At 42.2% G+C, this 21072-nt stretch overlaps 2 protein-coding genes across 5 annotated transcripts; one reads left to right on the top strand and one right to left on the bottom strand.

The window, feature by feature from the left end:
• Nucleotides 1-699: 699 nt before the first annotated feature.
• MRPS35 (mitochondrial ribosomal protein S35) lies at nt 700-17325 on the bottom strand. Of its 4 annotated transcripts, none has more exons than XM_053978391.1 (8): nt 17090-17325; nt 13158-13201; nt 12133-12300; nt 11686-11746; nt 10612-10751; nt 10090-10199; nt 8976-9045; nt 700-1157 (listed from the first exon to the last, which is right to left on the bottom strand). In XM_053978391.1, the coding sequence occupies exons 1-8, from the start codon at nt 17178-17180 to the stop codon at nt 885-887; spliced, it is 957 nt and encodes a 318-aa protein (XP_053834366.1). In that variant the 5' UTR covers nt 17181-17325; the 3' UTR covers nt 700-884. The 4 variants fall into 4 exon arrangements, with proteins under 4 accessions (XP_053834366.1, XP_053834367.1, XP_053834363.1 ...); XM_053978392.1 differs by having other exon boundaries at nt 17141-17322; XM_053978388.1 differs by lacking the exon at nt 17090-17325 and adding an exon at nt 14659-15447.
• Nucleotides 17326-17409: 84 nt separating this feature from the next.
• Nucleotides 17410-19396, top strand: LOC128807803 (probable G-protein coupled receptor 19). The gene is made up of 2 exons (XM_053978393.1): nt 17410-17511; nt 18135-19396. Exon 2 carries the CDS (start codon nt 18170-18172, stop codon nt 19304-19306), a length of 1137 nt encoding a protein of 378 aa, XP_053834368.1. The 5' UTR covers nt 17410-17511; nt 18135-18169; the 3' UTR covers nt 19307-19396.
• The last annotated feature ends 1676 nt before the right edge of the window (nt 19397-21072 follow it).

Raw genomic sequence — 21072 nt, forward strand, 5'->3', positions numbered from 1 at the left:
GATTTGGTAGGTTTTTTTTTTCCTTAATTGTGAGAAGGCAAAAAAAAAGTGATTCCAGAGTTTTAAATAAATTTCTTTCAATTACAAAATATCAAATATAAGATAAACATCCATGTAATTCTTCCTCTCTGCTACATAGGATGCTACAAACTTTTTTCTTTCCTTGAAAAGCCTGGGTACATTCAAGAGAGAAGTCAGCAGGCCTGAGGGTAACAAGGCTCAGTCCATTCCTATTTACTTACAAACCCACCTCACTAACTCTCATCATTCTTCCTATCCCAGGTACTCTGGGATCTTCTCAACAACTGCTGGTTCACTTTCCCACTACCATCCCATTTTCCACCTTATTTTACTCCATTATTTTAGAGACAGGTGCCTTTTCATAGGATATTTGTTTGCCCTCACAATACCAACTGAGAACCTCAACTGTCCAGAGTGCTCCAACACCTCTCCAAGTCAGATTCTTAGGCAACATTATCCTCATTTTACACAGAGGCAAAAATCTGAATGGCATTTGAAAAGCATTTAGAGCTCCTAATTTTCAGACTTTTAATTAATGGAACTGGAATTATGAACTAATTTCATTAGGTTTGACACTGTTGCTCTAGGTTAAATGCCCAAAGAAGTGTGAGAAATCAGAATGTGATTAAGCAGAGGACTGAACTGGTCATGCTAACAAAACACAGAATAAACATTCCAGTTACCAGTATGAATCCAAACATACTTTATTCAAAGGACAAGAGCCATGGACAGGACTTAACTCATAGTCAAGTTTCATTTTTTGGTTCAAGTTCTGAATAATTATATATCCATATCATTAGAAATGCTAACACAGCAGTTGAACATCTCTGTAATGATCAGGTGTAACTGCAGATCTGCTCTTCTCATGCTTGTATATTCAGTAGTTTCTTCACAGATTCCTTGTACTGAGACATGTTACTTTCTGTTTCACCTTCGTTTTTAAGCGCGGTGACCGAGTTTCTGTAATTCTTAACCACTTCAGATGCCAGCAGCTCCTCTTCAGTGACATTACTGACATTCTCTGAGGCTTTTATTCGAAGCAATGTGTCCAAGGCATTTTTCTGAGAGCGACTGTTTTCCCAGATATACTCTTCCATGTCTTCCTCAGACTTCTCGCTCTCCCACTTCTCAGTTTTCTGAAAGAAAATGCACAACCTTAAAAACTATCCAAGACTGAAACAAAGCAACAATAATTTGAAGAAACTGATCTCTCATAGCGATTCCCTTTAAAAACTGCATTTGTGGTGGAAGGTATTTCCTCTAGAGTCCAAGGCTTGTAAGTCAAGCCTGTATGAGCAGGATGAGCTCCTTTTTCCCTCTCATCAGGTTCTTTCTGTATCTGGCAGATAAAACTGGCTGAGTCAAAGTGGGAGGAAAAGCTTATGGACTATACATAATGAATAACTAAAATCCTTGCAAAAGTAGTAATTTTAAAGAGCTCTCAACACTGCAGTTCTGGAAGCAGCCACCCAGCTATTATGTCCCTAGCACAGGGTTCTGGTCTGGCTACACTGGCTGGTGGGGGGGAAAGTGAGACAGTGCCTAATGAGTAACCCATGATGTGACACACAAAGAAAAGCACCACCAACAAATCCACTTCTTCTTCCTGCAAAATACATCGCTCAATAGAATCTCTATCCACAAGGTGCTGATCTTTACCTAATCAGTGCTGCAAAATTAGACAGGATCAGAAGAAGACACCACCATCTCAGTGCTGTAAACACACTTGTTCTGTATCAATTCTGTCTTTCAACATCTCTCCAGCAGGCCTTGAAAGAAACTTTAAGAAGTATTTCAAATGTTGTAACCTGCTATTTTGTATTGTACTTTGATAAATACAGATGCTTCAGTGATATATTTGCATTTTTGTATATTGCAGGCTGTATGTTTGAGTATTTATAATTATTTAGTACTTTACTGATGTAACCAATATGTCTTACCTATGTAAGAATCACAATTTGAAGTATTTTGCTATTCATGTTTTTCTTACAATTGTTATAAAATCATGACTAAATAAAACTTGCATTTCTCTGGAAATATACTCAAAGAAAGCTTATAGTAAAGCCTTTACAGCATGCCAATTTTATCTTTTCTAAAATCACTTGCCAAAAAGAGCTCTTCAATAAATTTTTAGCCACATGCAGAACCAGAAAAACATCTTGTAAGCTGGGGGAGGAGGGTTTTTTTGCTGTTGTTCATTGTATGTTTTGTTTGTTTTTTCTTTTCTGCAAAGGAGGTAAGGTGAGGTGTGTATTGGTATTGTTTTTCATTTGTTTATTTAAAGGTTATTCTTTCCACTAAGCATCAAGGTTGCTGCAGTCAAACCACAGTATTCAATAACCTTTAATTAAGCCCCAAGATTTTTTTTTTCACCCTGCAGCTCTTGTGTGCTTGGATTCCTCTATCTGAATTTAGAACACCTTCCCAAGGGCTGTGTCCTGCACCTGGTAAATGGCATCTCTTGTCTTTTGAGTCTGAGTCCAAATGTTTAGTCAGAAGCAGCAATTCACACTGCTCAGAGGTTCATATGACTGACATTAAACCCTGGACACAATAAACCACAGGAGTAAAAAGGACCTCCTCATTCAATTTCTGGAGGTGAAAAACAGGAACAAAAGGACATCCTGTAGCCCTGTACTGCTGAAACATTAATGGAACAAGTGGGCACAGTGAAGTGTTCCTTGTCTGTTTGACAAACCCTGCAATCCAGAGTGGAGATTTAGAGTTTTAAATTAACAGCATCATCCTGCTTTACACATCCCCTGGTTATGTGCAGAGTGGCTATCCAAGCATTTTTTCCCCTGAACTCCAACAGAATTTTCAAGCCAAAGCCTCTCTCACAGGGATAGGGTTTCTCAGGAGTAAGGGAATATGAGTATCACTCCTGGTCACTCGCTGGACCAAACCCACGGCTGAAATTCAAACAAAAGATCCCTGTGAGGCTTTTAAACACCTCTAAGTCACAGCAGAGACAACAAGGACTAATGACAGCATTACATTTATCTCTTCAGGAATATCCTTCTCTGTACACAGCAACTCACAGGATTCTGGAGATGCATGCTGATAAACAGATTAAGATTTCCCTACCTCTTGTGAGCATTACAAAGCAAGATTTTAAAGCAACTGTTGAGTATTTCTTTCTTGGAATTCCTCCCAGCAGAATGATGTTGTCAACATGGATTTTAAAATAAAATCTGACTGTGTGGTGGGAGGTGAGGGGGAAGGCAGGAAGGGATTTGACGGTAGGGGGAGATTTCTAAATCCATTAGTTTTTGCAAACTGTATCCATTGAAACTTTGATACCTTTTCAACAGAATTTACTGCAAGAGAAAAGTGACTGTAGAATTATATAGGCAATTGGAAACATAGTCGAGGTAGACAAGCACCATGAAGCCTTAACAGTGGAAATGTTACACATGTTGCAGGCTCAGTTTAAAGTGTTATGAATAAAACTAATAAGGAGAGTTAAATAAAGTTCAAAAATTAGGTCTTTATCACTCAAATCTTATTAGTTGAATTCTTTTTGTCCCCTGCAGATTAAACATGTTAGTAAACATGATAAAAACTGTTCACCAGTTTTAAAACTGCAGTCTTAAAAATGAGAATAAAACAGTTAGAAGAGGAATCCAAGTGTGATATTGTTTTCCTAGAATCCCCACTTTGCGAACCTGGTTAAAAATAAGAATTCACTAAGAATGGTTTCCTCATTCTACCACCCGCAAGACAGAATCTCAGTATTATCTAGCTTGGCTAAAGATGCACTCAGCTGATACTTTCAATCTTTTCCTCTTAAAAAACTTACAATAAGAATAAAAAAAACCCAAACCAAAACACCAGAAAACAATTTTCCATATAAAGTAAAAGATTTAAACCTATGACTAAAAAGGCATAAAAGGCTATTTTTTCACTTCCCAATGGAACTATAAAGAATTATTTTTCAATGCCATAAACATAATAAGGATTTGTTTCTAAGCAAATCTTTTATGCTACAGTTTAAGCCAGTATTTTGGGAGACTTACAAGCCTTTACAGTGCTTAATCTGAATTCTGAAATAGAATGAATGCTAAAATAGACTTTGGACAGTGAAGTTGCTTTTTACATGTAAGTCATTAACAAAAGGCTCCACTTTATATGGTAGCTTAAAGTGCAGAAGAAAGGAAAGGATTTGGGATTTCTTAAGCAGGCATTTCATCATCAGCGTGCTTGAGGTTTTTTCTGCCCATTCAACTTGCACAATTTTGATGCTGCAGTGATACAGAGGCTTAAAATTTTCAGTTCCCTGATCTTCCTTTTGGGAAAAACATTTTAACTAAAATTTCTCTAGTGGCACACAGAAATCTTGAGGGCAATTAAAAACATGACTCATGTTGGTTAATTTTCTTGTCAATGGTTTGAACAGTTAAATATTCAATGCTGTTTAGCAAAGACCAGGTATTTTAAAAGGATTATTTTTGAGGGGAAGCAAAGTTCCTTAAATGCCGAGTCAAATTTCAAAATCCATGCAGCCTAGAATAAATACACCTGTATCTTTGGATTGCATTGCAATAAAAGATGCTCTGTGTGGAACAATAATCTTACATTTTCAGCTAATAAATGACAGCTATGCTAACATTTTCCAAGTTACTGGGAACCTTCAATCCTAAGAGGAGTTGCCAAAACAATTATGTGCTTATCTCTTTGGATACAATACACTTTGATCTGTACTATTTAATTAACAACTTAGAAATATCAACAGAAGTTTGTAGAAAGGCAAAACTTATTTGCAGCATATGAGACTGGATACAGAAATTGTAATTGCCTGGTGATGTGGAATAAGTTAAAATCCATTCTTCTGAATAAGCAGAACTGTGTTTTCTAGGACACAGCAATGGCACAGGACAGGTAGAACCTCTAGAGAGTCAAGGGAAAATCAAGAGAAACTATGAAGATAAAAATTCCCGTGAGGTCCAAACATGTAACACAAAAGGAAAACAAGCACAGAAACAAAACCAGAACTCTGCCCCCAAAGACTAATACTACACAAGAGATGCTCCCATAATTAATGATGCTCTCAAGTTTAGTCTCTGGCTCTGTAACTAACTCAGGAAAGTTGCCATCAGTCTCTTTCAAAACTTAGGATAATATCTAATTTCTCTAGGCTGGAGTAGCTGCATGCATTTTCTGGAAAATCCAGGTTTCTGAAAGGGTAATTTGTAAGGTATTTATCTACCTCACTTTGATTTTGGAAGGCTGACCAGATAAGATTTTGATCTCATCAAGAGAGATCCGTGATATTAAAAATCCAAGTCTGATGATTTTCTGTTCGGTTTATTAATGTCTATGCCCCACAAGACTTTGTTTCACTCCAACACAGACTGAAAATTGAACAGTGACAAAATTGTATTTATGCATCAAAAAAGAGCCTTTTTCCTCCAGCAACAAGAAATATGGAGCTTAAGCATAAGGTATTGCAAAATGCTTACTACAGTCAGAAATATTACAAAGACAATTCCTAATTCAACCTTTTGCTGGAATGCTCATCGTTTTTCGTTCCAAGAGGTGCAAAAAAAAGTGTAACCTTCTTCTACTAGAATACACATTTCCTGTAAGGAAACCTCCTTCCTTTGATTTTAAATGTTTGAACTCAGAGAAAATGGATGAACTTTAACATCCACTGTAAAGCCACTTTGGCTTTACCTTTTCTGGTTCCCATTACTGACGAGGACTCTCTCAGCTGTCCGATTCTGGTGAGCATGCAATGGAATCCATGGTTCAAAACAAAGGACATACTCCAACATTTAGAGACCAGCCTCACTTCAGCCCCAGTCTGCATTACTTAAACCACACTGAGAGAGAAGCCTGTTCTAGGTAGGGAGGGCACAATTACACCACCCTTCATTGTTCTAAGGTCCTCAAGTCAGGAGCTTCACTCTGAACATCTTCAGTAACACTAAAAGGTGTCCAGGGAGCTTCAGCAAGACTTGAGTGCCTCCACCACCTGCCACTGCAACTCTACAACCCCCATGTCATAACATCCTGAGTGTTCATAACATCAACTTTGGAATTCTAAGTAGCCAGAGACCTGCTTAGGTTTCAACAGTGGACTCATATCTTTTCCACATATTTTACAAGGTAAACTCCCAGTATGAAACTGCAAAATTCTGCTGTTACCAAGTATTACTGGCACAACCTGAAGTGGTAAAAATTATGTTTATTTGGAATGGCTTAAAATGACTGTAGTTGAAAAAAATGAAGATGAAGCCTAAAGAAAAGCTGTATGATGGATTTGAGTGTTATCATCAGTGGTCATGTAAAAATACCCATCACAGACACTGCATCCCACCAGTGACTTGCCACTGAAAGCTCTACAAAGAAATGCAAAAGTAGTTCCCCTGAAATTCAATCAAGCTGTACAGCTGCAGGGTTGATAAATTTTAGTTAAGCCTCCAGTGTCATGCTGTCTGCTCATTCTTCATTTTTGTCCTCCCCTCACCTTTCTGTTTCTTACTGTAAGAAGTTGTGGAGAGTAGAAAATCCAGGACAACTTTTTAGTACTCTTTCAAGATCCCAGCTTAGCAAGGCTGAATCGAGATCCTTCACTCTCCTTCATACTGTGTATGTTGAAACACCACATGGAATTGGAGCAATAAAAATTTAATTACTCTTAATGTTTTTCCTTACTGGAAAATTTACTTCATGCTGCATTTGCTTCACATTCCTGCTTTCATCTCCTGACAGAACTGGACTTTTGAGTGATAAACTATTAATCCAAGCTGTGTGAAGAAATCCATCCAAGATCCTTTCAACCACTCGAGGGCAGCAAACTCTAACTCTTTAAAAACCACTTGTTCCATAAACATACATCCACGTTTGGAATGATGTTACAGCATTCAAGCAGACCAGAATTTGAAGGCAGCAAAAATACAACTGGTTAAACTGCTGATTCACTGATTAATTCAATCCATGCACAATACTGGGGGATAATTTGAAAGGAATCACAACAGAAGTCCAAAGAAGAGAAATTCAATTCTTACTAACTGGAGCAAGTCAGCCATGTTATTAATATATTCTGAAATCTAACAAAACACAAATATCTGATTAATAACCAGACAACTAGTAAACAGGAAGCAAAACATCTCCAAGTATTTTAGAATGAGAAAATAAGTGAACATTCTTAGGTTTTGAAGATTTTTAAGACTGTTTTAAAATAACTGAACTCATGGGTCTGATACTGCATTTGTAACTGTATTAAAAGGATGATGCATTGCTGGCAACTAAAACATAATTACAGTTGAAATTCCATTTCCTGATGTATATCTGCATATAACATTTCCCCCCACACATGTGTGCAATTGACAAAATGCAGTAATCCAGATATTAACATAAATCATAGGAGTTCTGCCACATTTAAAGAGATCATGGGCAAAGTTTTCAGGCTTGAGGGCAGAAGTTACATGGATCCAGCTTTCCTTCACTCAGCAAGAATGGAACACTGCCCTCATATTTTGATTCAAATCCATCAGCCACATGCATTAACAGTGTGGAACTACTCTGCTGGGAAAGTCATCAAATCCTACAATTACTTCTGCAAACAGGACTGATGTTACTGCCTAAATGGAAGGCCAGGCCCTGTCTGTCCCCCTCCAATATTAAAGTTCATGTAAATGAAAATAAACCACACACTGTTTGCTCATGGTTTGCTCAATGGATCCAAACTGTCTTTCAGCAAGTTATTGAAAGGCATTATCCTTGATCAGGGGGCAAAAAAACCATGCCACAAAATAAAGCATGTCACACAAAATAAAAACCCATGTCTCAGGAAACCATTAATTTTTCATGGGAATCAAAGACAATTACAACTGATTGACAAACTCATCAAATATTAACATGGAGGATGAAAGGTAATAAAAGTGCAAGAGACTTGTGCATATTCAATAAACACTGAATACTCCCATATCAATATTGCATAGCCCTGTCTGCCAGCACTAATTAAAGCTGGAGCCCAGCACAGCCATGGTGTTTGTCTGAAATTATTAAAGTGAGCACTTCTAGCTCTCTTGTCATTGCTTACTACTGGAAGCTACTCTGCCATTAATTTAAGATTTGTAATGCAATGTGATGCTGTTGGGGAGAAAAACACCCATGTGTACTTGAGATCTACAGCAAATGTTATCTTTCACCATCAATTTAATTTGATGCACTCTACAATTACAAAATTATCCTTCAAGGCAACTGCCACTGAAAGGGAAATATATCTCATCCTCCTTAGGATGTTCTTAACATCAGCACTGCAGTGATCAAAATCAAGAACAATTCATAAAAATGCTAAATACAGACATTTCCTACTCTAGAAAATCTGAAAACAGTTAAGTATGAATTTTAGCAGTGGATAAGGTACAACTTCTGTAAGAGTGACATATGGAGATGATGAAGGCTTTGTCTGCCTCAAACACTGTGATAATGACATGGGACATTTGAACAAAGTTCAGTCATCCAAAACATTACTATGGATTTCCAACAACAACAATTTCAGTTCAGACTGCTCACTTGTTTTCTGTAAAAAAATGCCTGTAAAATTGTTGAAGGGCACCAACACAACCACAAAAATACAGGAGACAAATATGAAGAATTCCCTGTGAAAGGAAAATCTGTAGTCAAAGTGGGAAGGCTGCCCCTTTTCTGAGCAAGGGGGAGCTCAGAAGAGCAGTCAGCTTGAGACAAGGTATGTGAGAGAAGCTTGAGACAAGGTATGTGAGAGAAGCAGAACACTTCCAAATGACAGCCATGGTTTTCTGCAGCCCAGGAAGAGCCCAAGGAAAAACATATTCTAATTAACAGACAGGAGTTTGGCATCCTGCAAAATGTTCTCTTGGTTGAATCTGAAGAAAAGTGAGTTGGAAGAGAATATAATTGTAAGGGAATTTACTTTAAAATATGACAGAGAGCACATTTAGAGTCCACACTCAACTGCTTACCCAGGATTCGTGGTACAGAACTGTGAGCAGGTGCATGCCATAATCATAGTTCTGTCTTCTCAGGGGACACCTGGAAATGCAGAAACATTTTTCTGAACAAAAGGTTAAAACCTACCATCACATTTTCTACTGTGTAATGTAGGGAATATTAGGAAATGAGTGGTTGATTCTTGTGTACTTCTCAATTACACACAACCAAGAATACCATGGAGGCTTGAATAATAAGAACACAGGAGAATGGGCAGCTGCAAGGCAGCAGGAAAATATACAGTATCCAAGAATTTACAAATCTTCTGGAGACATTAGAAACTTCTTTGCCCCGTCCTAGATTACAAGGCAAGATGCATTCAATTGCCATCTGTTAGAATTGTGGCACTTATCTTCTTAATTGGGCAGTTTTCTTTATCTCTTTCACAAACCAATCCTCCCCCCTGGGAGACATCTGCTGTTAATGGCCTGTTGAATGTCACTGCATGACTGATAAAAGTTGGAGCATCCCATTGTGAGATGCTCCACCCAGAGGGAGGAGCCAAGCATTTCTACCTGGATATAATCTTCAGTTTCTGGGACACCAGCACAGCTTCTTCTGCACTGGATTTCCCAGAGGAACAGCTGCCTCTTCCACTGCCTCTTCAGAGCAAGGTTACACCCTTTTCTGCAGGATCACTACTCCAGCAGAACCACACCTGACACTCCAGGAGGACTGCAGCCACAATTCCAATGGGACTGCTGCCAACACCCTGTCCAACAGGGTGTCAGGTTGTATTCTGACTCTGACAGTGTTCTTTTAGTTCACTGCATTGTTTATTTTATCTTTTTATTTTCTTCCCTAATAAAGAACTGTTATTCCTGCTCCCATATTTTTGCCTGAGAGCCCCCCTTAATTTCAAATTTATAACAATTCAGAAGAGGGGGGTCTACATTTTTTTTTCCATTTCAGGAGAGGCTCCTGCCTTCCTTAGCAGACACCTGTCTTTCCAAACCAAGACAGCCCCACATTAGCCTTAAAATATAATAATTCACCAAGACAATAACTGGTATTACTAGAAGACACTCAGCCCTTTCTCTGCTGTGGGCACTGCTACAGTATTTTTGTTTCCTTCTGGCAGCTCACCTATCTGTTGTAATTGTGAGCACATCTGTCTTCTGACAGTACCGCTCTCCCACGAGCTTAATGAACTTCTTCTTTGCATGGTCATCCAAATTCAGGTTAGAAAGTTTAACCTTCAAGAAAAGGAGAAAACAACTTTAATTCCTTGGAAAATCCAAACTCTGAACTCTGGAAGTACTTGAGACAGACAGATCTTCTATCAAGGAGAGCTATTCAGGATGCATTTGAAGAATTTCTTTGGATTGTATCACACTGATGTCTTAACATAAGGCAAGAATAATGTGATATTGAAACAATATATACCTGCATAGTATCCCCACATGCCCCCAATGTCGTACAAGTCCCAAGGCCAGTGAATATGAATGGACAGATTTCGTCAGGAACACACACACATACTCATTTGTGTGTGATTTTGAATTCCCTCCATTTCTCTTCCTTACAGAAGATCACACTTGCATGTTTGGAAAAGAAAGCCAAGCATTTAGGGGTTTGAAACAAAGGCTGTTTACCAAAACTACTACTTACTCTTAAGGTCACCACTCTTGCTTTGGGATTCCGAATAGAAGTCCCTGAAGAAACATAATCTACTGTTTCAATTTCAATGGGAAAATGCTGTTCACATTTCTCATCACTGTCCAGAGCACTTGGCCATTCAGTGCAGAAATCTGTACAATAAAGAGTAAACACTCTGAGTAATACCTATCTGGTACATTTAGATGGAGTTTTTTCTCTTTCAAATGTACTGCAATTTATGTTTTTAAAAGTACTAGTCCTAGGAACTACACTCGTTTAGGTAACAGCAGTGTTTCTGCTAGACTCGCTCCAGTATTACCATGTCTCTCTTTGTACTGGCTTCCCCAAAACAGGATACAGTACTGCAGATGTCAAATAGGATCATAGAATGGTTTGGGTTGGAAGTGACCCTCCTGCTATGGAGATTTTTTACTAGATCCAGCTGCCCAAAACCCTGTCTAACTAAGCTTGAACACTTCCAGGATGGGGTATTCACAGCTTCTCTGGGCAAGCTCTTCCTTCACCACCTTCATCACAAAAAAAGGCTTCCTTTGCCTGAGCTCCTCATCAGGTTCCCCTTACAGGCTTGCTGAGTGGAAGGATGCTCCTGGTCTCCAGTAGATCCTGTATCTCCCCAGCAGACCCTGCTCTCACAGAGCGTCTCATATTAATAGCTCTTTGGTCATTAAATGCAGCCCATAATGGCTACTGCTTGAAGCCTGGTTCAATCACAGTTCTCTGAGAACTGAGTCACATTCATCACTCACCTTCTGTACAGCTCTGAACTATCAAATCATCAGTTCAAGCAAGGTCTTGTGCAAAAGTAACATTTCAGTCTTACTCTTGTCCTGACAACCTCCTGAGACTTATCTGCTACCACCTGGGTGACTCCTGGCAGCAGCAGGAAAGCAAACAGTAACAGCCACAGCCAGCTGAATAACCAGCTCCACAAGTGTACCATGTCCCACCACCATCACACACAGTTACATCTTGCTTTGTCTGAAAACTTCCAGAGATGGTTTAAAAAGAAAAAAACAACCAACTAAACAAACAAAAAAATCAAAAAACCCTCAACTCCCCCCTCACCTTTAAGAGCTGCACAGTGCTTCTTAATTGCAGGAGGAGTAAGATGCAAAAAATTGGGGATCTGAAACAGACGCATTAAGAGTTACCAAAACAATAGCTTTTTGTCTGATCAGAAGTTAATGGGCATTACTGAAATCTGATTACACTTCTCACATTTGGTAAGGCAGTATAATATGCTTAAGGAAATATTCATTTAAGCAGACTCTTCTCAAGTCTGATTTAGGGAAAGACTTTGTGACAAAAGTCACAGGCACCTTCATCCTAAAAAGTCTCCTGATATCATTCATTTGTTAATTAACTATATATTTGTTACCACTTAGAAATTCAAGAGGATCATGTGACTTAATAGCAGAAAGCAGTCTCCAAGACAAATATTCCAATCAAAGCAGCACAGCCTTAGTGAACAGTGACTTTAAAAGCGACCCCCAGCTGTGGCACATGTTTTACCTTGATAAGTTCTAGGTTGCCTTCTTTTGGTGGAGGCACTCCTCTCTTCACTGGGTAACCCATTCGGATTGGGAGAGGCACAGAAGCAGGTTTGAAGGCAGCTGCTGTTGGGTACACACTGCTCCAGTCCTGATCCACAGCCATCCTCTCCGTCCTGGGGGGTGCAGCCTGATCACGGGAAAAGGGGACAGGTGGGACGGGAGAGACACGGGATATAAGACAAGACAAGATCAACACATCACATAATGATTTCAAGAACCAATTCCCACAGCTGGACATTTCAAGACACCTTTACAGCCAAAGTTAGTGCTGATTTGTAGAGGAATTTTTAGCAGAGAGCCTCTCCCATCTTAGCTGCCAGGCCTTTCCCAGTCTTTTCCATTTGATGGCAGAGATGCTTAGGAAGAGGAATTTGCCATCTTCCTGCCTTGGGATAAATCAGGAGGGGGAATCAAACCACTACAGAATTGCAAACTCTATTTCCTAAAGGGCCTGAACACGTGGTGGGGGACAAGACAACGAGTTTTAAAATTCTGGAATTCTGTAGGTGTGGAACAGTTCATAATTAATAATGCTGAAATTTCTTGCCACAGAAATTCCAGTGTAGGGACAATGTATCAGTACATTGCAGGAATAGCTTATACCCTCCAGAAACTGACCATCAATTTAATCAAATGCTCTTAGAAAAAGAAAAGCTTTATGCCAGAAAGCAAGCACCACAAATATTGTCTCAGTCTGACAACAACATCGACATGTCTGGGTTATTGGAAATGCGACTTTAAGTTACTTTTTACACTGCTCTACATGGTGTCAGTGCAAGTTAACTCTTAGCTTAGTGTTGTATTTTTAATTTTTGATAACATAGACTGAAAAGGTTACAGAAGGCAGGTGCTGGCCTGGAATGGTCCCAGGGGATTGTTTCACCAGGATTTGACTGCAGAAGGGGCTGCTGGGCAAACTGACACAACACACAGCTTAGAAAACTTCCCCAAACACCTGAGCTACCTGTAAATTTCAGTACTTACTGATCTTACAAACTGTGGTGTCCTGCCTCTTCTCCTTACTGAACCTGAAAGAAGGAGAAACAAAAGATATTAACAGAAACATGTTTTTAAAATAAATTAACCTATAGTTTTGGGAGCAAAAAATGTAGCATGATTCCGTATGTCTTTTTTTTTTGTTTTTTTTGTGACAATATCCAGGAATAGTCCCCAATCTTTACATGGAAAAAAGGTACTCAAAACTGAAGATTACCAATTAATTTTGCAAAAAAACAAGATAAAAAAGAACTTGAAGGACAAAAACGAAGGACACTTTTGCCTTCATTCCTATGCTCCCGTTCCTCTTTCCCACACAGCAGCCACAAATCACTTTCCACCAGCAGCACAAGATGGATAAACTTAAGAGTTCCTATTTCCAAAAGGAGAGGGCCATGGCTCCATCCTTTCCTTCAGACAGTACAGCTTCACGCCCTCTTCTGTGCCACTCTGCAGCACAGCTAACCCCTGTATGAACAGTTCAGGCATTGGATTGTTTCTCTTTTAGAACTGGGGATGGGGAACACTTTGATCCTGCTCACTGGGCAGTTCCAGAGAAAGTGGAATGGGAAGTGAAAGAGTTTAATCCATTTCAGGTCTGGGCTTCTCCTGGCTCTACTTTATAGCTCACTCATTTCACCTGGAGCTGTGGTGAGGGATCCCTAGGGATGCATTAAGTCACCAAATACCACTGGGTTTTCAAACTAAACACTGTTCTTTGCATACCTGTCTGTCTTCACTTCCTCCTCCTCCTCAAACCCTAAAACACTTCCAAACCCCACTGTCCAAAAACCAGAGCAGAATATAATATGGCCTCAGACATACAAAGATGAACCTGATGACATTTATTTTCAAGAGTCTGATTTGAATTCAGAAGTTTCATCGATTGTACATATTTAGCATAAAGCAAAGATTTAAGAAGGGATGTTTGGGTTCTTTTTTATATCATTCAATCTTATAACCCTACCCCATAAAAACTTGTGGATTTCACATGTTGTTTCCGTTATCAGAGAACTTTATGTCTCTTCATCCTTTTCTAGCTATTAAAATCTTAAACTGAGCGGCGCATCCGTTCAGGGCGCTCCAACAGATAATATTCAGCACTCCTTTAACCCTCGACCTACCTTTTTCGTGGTGCTTTCACAAACAGCCACACGTCACAACAACCTTACTATTTCTGTTACAAACATCTGTAATTTCAGGCCAGGACAGGACACCTTTAGCTGCTACTGCCTCACCGGACATCACTCCGAGGCGCTTCCAGCGACCTGGCGCGCTCCACATGCCCACCGGGAAAAGGCCGGGAAAACTCACTGCTCCCAATGGCATTGGCCAGGCACGACACCAAAGGCTTCCCAGGAGTACACTCAGCGATGAAATTCCCCTTGGGAACAACCCAACACAGGCACCGCTCCGCTACAGCCCTGCCTGCCGTGCGTCCCGCCATGCCGGCGGTGCAGCCCGACCGCCCCGGGCACCCCGCGCTCACCTTCCCGAGGCTGCGGCCCTTCCCTGCCGCTCACCGCGGGCGCCGACGAAAAAGCGGCGCGTCCCCAGTGAGGCGTGGCCGGGGCCCCGCCGGCGGCCCGGGACAGCACAGCCTGAGACAGCACAGCCTGGGACAGCAGAGCCCCGCAGCTCAGCCCGGCCTGGCAGCACCGCGCCGCCATCCCGGCCCCGCCGCGCTCCTCCCGCGGCCCCGCCCGGCGCGACGGCGGCCGGCTCGGGCCCGGCCCCGAATGGGCGAATGCGGTGGCGCCGCCCTCACGCAGCCCCGCAGGGCCTGTTCTGCCCCGGGAGGAGCCGCAGGGTTCCCGGGCTCTGTCCCTGAGCGCTGCTGTGGAGCTCTGAGCTGGGAATATCCCGGGTTGGAAACGTGTCCTGGCCCTGCACAGACACACCAACAGTCCCACCCTGTGCATCCCCGAGAGCGTTGTCCAAACGCTCCCGGAGCTCTGGCAGCCTTGGGGCCGTGGCCATGCCCTGGGGAGCTTGGGCAGTGCCCCACACCCTCTGGAGGAAGAACCTTTTCTGATATCCAGCCTAACCTCCTCTGACACAACTTGAGGCTATTCTCCAAGTCCTGTTCCTGGTCACAGAGAGCAGAGATGGGAGCTGCCCCTCTGCTTCCCCTCATGAGGAAGCAGCAGATGGCCCCCTCAGTCTCCTCCAAGTCAAGTTTTTTTTTCCCCTCACAAGTTAAAATACAACTTCTCCCCTCAGTCTCCTTCAATTTATTTTGGGGGAATTTACTTTTTTACCCCATAACCGAAGGGAAGGAGGACTGGTGAAAACAGCCATACAATACAGTTCAGAACAGGAGATGTAGACAGGAACTAATGAAGAAAAGTTCAAGTCAGTGTAGCTGTAAATTGAAACATGATAGCCAGTAAAATTTGCTAGGATAAAACACAGTCCTGCAAAAAAAAAAAAAAAAAAAAGTGTATTAATTAAAACTAGTAATCAAAACCTTCTGCTAAAAGTTTGATGGCATAAATCTTTCATGCTGTTCAGCCAGAGCTTCCTGTCTCTCACATTCACCTCTTCCCACAAGATCCTTCAAGCCCTCTTTTTTTGGTGCAGGACAAATTGAATTGTGCTGGGCTACATCTGAGACACGCTAAACACCTCATCTGAATGACAATGGACTGTGACTTTTCTAGCAAATACACTGCAAAAGGGACTCAAGGTTTTTGACTCATATTTCATAGTGAAAGAGCTTAAAATTAAAAGTAATCTAAATAGCTGCCTGGAAAGTCCTGTATTAAAGACATGGATACTGCTCAGAGCTGGGGCCTTAGAACTCACTAAGAATGAAGTGAAATACCATCAGGCACATTGAGAGTTTCCTCTGGAACACAGCATGGAACCTCCTTTTCAAGGGAAAACTCCTTTCAGCTCTCCTAATGTTTTAGCCCCAAAATAAATCTTGATAGGGAAACAAAACTGTTGGTAGCACAGGTGTTTCCAGTAAACTACCCAGATTTCCAAGTCTAGTTGAAAAAGATATGCACAATTTTATCCATGATGTATTTATTTTCTGTAAAATATACCAGTATATCATCCTGAAGGACAGGAGAAAAAAAAAATCTAAGAAAAACGTAAACAGAAGGACTATGTGATTTGTTTCCATCTAGAAAATCAAAACATTGACAAACATCATGTGGAACAAGGAGAATTGAATGCCTCTGAATGTTTTTCCTTACTGGAAAATTGACTTCCTGCTCCATTTGCTCCTCTTTCCTGCTTTCAAACTGGACTTTTCAGTGATAAACTAGTAATTGAATTTTCCTCTCTGCTGCAGCACAACCAACCCAGAGTCCAAAATCTTGTCTCAATGGCCACATTCCAGTGGAGGCATTTATATTTAGTAATATTTTACAAAATTTGGAAAGCAACACATTCCCATATATTTGCCACCTGCTGGTTTTAATGGGAGGAAATCCATGGCTGTCTGAGCTGATGAGCTCTTTGCTCTGCTGGTGACAGCATGGCCAGCACTGACCTGCAATATCAGTGTTAGTGCCTCCAAGATCCCAGGAATTTCAATGCTCTCTAACAGCAAAATTTGGTGCTGATTTGTAGAGGAATTTTTAACAGAGGCCTCTCCCATTTGGCTACCAGGCCTTTTCCAACTTTCCACTGCATTTGATTTCGGATATGCTTAGGAAGAAGAACTTGGTATCTTCGGGCCTTGGGATAAATCAGCAGGAGGAGAAGGGGAAAACCAGGGGAAAACTCTGTTTCCTGAAGGGCTTGTGTGTGGGGGTGGCAGGCAAGACAATGAGTGTTAAAGTTCTGAAATTCTGAAAGTGTGAACCAGTTCATAAAACCCCAGTTACTGAGCATTGGAGGGGAACAGGGTTTGGCTGCTCATATGCTTATCAAGGGATATGTTATTATCATGGAAAATGTGTCACCCAAAGCTGACTGTCCTTCCAGAGCTGGGCAATGCCAGTCGTGTCTGATACCGTTATCGACGACCATGGCTGAGGGTGCCGGGTGCCCCATTGGGCAGCCAGCAGGTGACACCGATTTGTGCCAGCGTTGTTGATCTGCAGGGGGGTAGGAAGGCTCTGCAGAGGGACCTGGACAGGCTGCACGGGATGAGATTCACCAAGGCCCAATGCTGGGTCCTGCACTTGGGCCACAGCAATTCTCAGCTGGTAGAGCTCTGTTACAAAATCGGGGGCAGAGGTTCTTGGTTGACTGTTAGAGTCAGTTGCTTCTGGCAGTCCTTCAGTTGTTGCTTGGGTCACCCATAGACCTGCAGAACCTTTGGGCTGGTCCTGCTGTGAAGGGTCAGCCTTGCTGCTGCCTGTGTGGAAGGCCCCTGACCAAGGTAAGGACATTCCCCTTCTCCCTGGATTTTCTCCAGAGCACAGAGATGCATGGCAGCTGACTGCAGCCACACGTATTGACAGTGTTGACAAGACAAGCTGAGGCTCCACTGCTGGAACTCTAAAAGCTTCCCCATCCCTCCCCCAACCTCTCATCTCATCTGTCTGAGGACACTGACCTCCTCCCTCAGAATTTTGCTTCTGCTTTAAAGCTCAAGATAAGTCAAGGGTCCAGGGACCCTCTTGGTCTGCTTTTCTGACACTTCCATGGACAGCAGGAAGTACAGCTCATTTCTGGGATCAGTGGGGCATGTTCCGCTCATTCAGTTTGCAGCTCACCTGAACTGGTGACATGGCACCTCAGTCTTTATCTGTGAACAGGACACTCATCTTTCTGTAGACGGAAATGCCTGTCTGAAATACTCAGGCCATTCCTAAAAATCTGCATAAAACTTAATGTTCTCTGCCATGCCACATAGTGTCACTATATATTTCTGACCCTTTTCTCTGAAATCTACTGCTCTAAGGAGTATGGAGACTACTTAAGAGTTACCTTTTATTGATTACTTTGGGCTTTTCACACAGAGTTGTTCAACAAAACCTTTTCTCTCCTTTCTGTCTGCAGCCTGAGCAAAAGGTGTAGCCGAGTTTCCTCACAGCATGGATAACAGCAGTGGTCCTGTTCTTCTCCTTACCTTGCTCCTGCTGCAGAACATGAGCAGCCCCGAAGTCTCCTCCCCTCCTGCTGGCTACGACATGGCAGAACCTCCAGCCCCGGGAGCTGGCCCCAGCAGGAACCACTCTCTGGTAGAATATGGGCTGAGGCCGGGGGAAATCGCAGCTGCCAGCGTGGTTTGGGGAGCGCTGTGGCTGATCTCTGTCTTGGGAAACTTCCTCGTTTGCTTAGTGATCCACAGGAGCAGGAGGACACAGTCCACCACCAACTACTTTGTGGTGTCCATGGCGTGCGCTGACCTCGTGAGCAGTGTGGGGAGCGCGCCCTTCCTGCTGCTGCAGCTGAGCTCCGGGCGGTGGATGCTGGGCAGCGGGGTGTGCCGGCTGGTCAGGTACATCCAGTACCTCACACCCGGGGTCCAGATCTACATGCTCCTCGCCATCAGCGTGGATCGATGCTACATTCTCATGCATCCCTTGAATTTTAGAGTTTCCAGGGAGAAAGCCAAGAGAATGACTCTGGTCTCTTGGCTCTGTGGTGCTCTGTTTGCATCACCAGCCTGTTTTCTCTACGGCTCCAGCAGCGACCACCACTGCAACTTTTTCCTCCCCAGTTCTTGGCTAGGGACTGCCTCTGGTGTCATCCACCTCTCAGTGCTGTTGCTTTTGATCCCATCACTCCTCATTATCCTCTACTATGAGAAGATCTTCACCTACATTTGGAGAAATAGTACTGAGGACACAGCTGGAAGGAGGACAATGAATCTTGTCTCAAGAAGAAAAGTGAAAATTGTCAAGACATTCTTCATATTTGTCTTGGATTTTCTTACGTCCTGGCTGCCTTTCTTCATGGTACAGTTGTGGCACCCACAGGAAACAGACTACAGAAACAGCTCCTTGCTTTTCCTGGCCATCACTTGGATCTCTTTCAGTTCCTCAGCCTCTAAGCCAACCCTCTTCTACATCTATAATGCAAACTTCAGAAGAGGAATGCAAGAAATTTGTTGCATGTGGAAATACCCCAGAAGCAACATCTACACCATTACCACCAGTTCTGGGACAGCTGAAAATAATCACATTATCCCAGCATCAGCCCAACCTCACCAAAGAATCCACCTGTGATGCTTTTAACAGAGAAGTCAAGGAGCATGAGCTTGCCAGGCCTGGTGAATCCAATCCCACAAATATATTTGCCAAGAGGGTTTCATTACTTTGAAAATGAATGGATGAGCTGTTGGGCTGCTATGTTCCCCCAGAAGAAGGAGGATCTTTCACTCTTTTGAAGCAATAAATAGGTACATATTTTATACCAGCTTCTAAGGCAGAAAAAAATAAATGGTCTGTATTAATGACTTGGGTTTGATGCATTTGTTCTATTTTATTTCAGTTTTTACATTCTGGTCTGGGGAACTCCTTTCCTGGAAACTACAAGAGTCCTTACACTCTCTGTCTTTAGGGAGAAAAGGGAAAGAAAGAAATACTGCTTGCTACAATTCCTGTAAGGGATGGGCCATAGTGTATAAATGCCTAAATCCACCCAAAGCCATCTAGACTTCCTTCCAGTATGTCCCTGGGGATATTCCTGCACTGGGCTTGTCCATCTTGTTCAGACCCCATTGGTCTGGTGGACAGGGTGGTGTTGAGTTAATGGCTTGACTGGATGATCTGAGGGGTCTTTTCCAACCTAAACAATTCTAGGACTCTATCTCCTTCCAGTCTTCCTGTGCCTCCATTTCTCTTTGGGAATAACCTCCTCCTGGAAAAGTTACAGCAGATTGTTTCAGCAGGATTTGACTGCAGAAGGGGTTCCTGGACAAATTGCCAACTCACAGCTTAGGGCTCCTCCTCCACACAGGCCCCAGTGGATGAGCCTCAGGCTCTGCCATCCTGAGGCTTGTTCCAGTGTGTGGCTGTGGAGCCACAGAGCCATGATTCCATTGCATGGCATCATGGAATATCCTGGGTTGGAAGGAAGCCCTGGCCCTGCACAGACACCCCAAAAATCCCACCCTGTGCCTGAGAGTGTTGTCCAAACACCACTGGAGCACTGGCAGCCTTGGGGCTATGGCCAATCCTTGGAGAGCCTTTCCCTGATATCCAACCTAAACCTGCCCTGACCCAGCTCCAGCCATTCCCTTGGGTCCTGTCCCTGGTCACAAAGAGAGGATCTGCCCCTCTCCTGTCCCTTGGGAGGAACCTGCAGATCCCACTGAGGGCTCCCCTTGGTCTCTTCCAAGTCAGTTTTCTCCCCTCACAACTAAAAATACAACTTCTCAGTCACTGCATGCTGTTTCTCTCCCCAAAACAGGCACAGGCTCTTTCAACAACCTCTGTAAGATAAGCTCTGTAGATTTTTTCAGGAAAACACAAATGGATTCATCCCTGGGAACATTTTCCCCATGGAACAAGATGGTGACACTGTTATGTGTAAATCTGGACTAGGTAGTGCTGCTTCTCTTAAATTTCAGCTTTTTCTCCTGTGCCTCAGGACATGTTTGTGCAGATGTTAATTGGGTTTTTTGTTAGCAATATGCTTGTGCCCCTGGCTGTGCCCAGGAGTCCTGGTTTTAATCTGTTTCTTATTACAACAGGGCTGTAATATATTTCACCCTTTCATTACTAATACAGCGTCTCACAATGACTTCATCCTCTTTAGCACAATTATTGGTCAGAATGCATTATGAATGATGGACAGTGAGTAATTACTACTGATAATTAAAGTATAAACTTTGCAATTACTGATTTCCACAAGATTTTTGGTAATTTTACAAATTTTGAGGTATGGAATGTCCATCCTTTGTTAACAGCTGATGGAAAAAGGACAAGGAAACAGATGATGGATTTTTTTGTAGCAGTGTCTGATAAATGTTCAAAGCTAAGATTAATTA

Source organism: Vidua macroura, chromosome 5 (genome assembly GCF_024509145.1).
Source record: "Vidua macroura isolate BioBank_ID:100142 chromosome 5, ASM2450914v1, whole genome shotgun sequence".
In the NCBI taxonomy this organism is placed as follows: domain Eukaryota; kingdom Metazoa; phylum Chordata; class Aves; order Passeriformes; family Viduidae; genus Vidua; species Vidua macroura.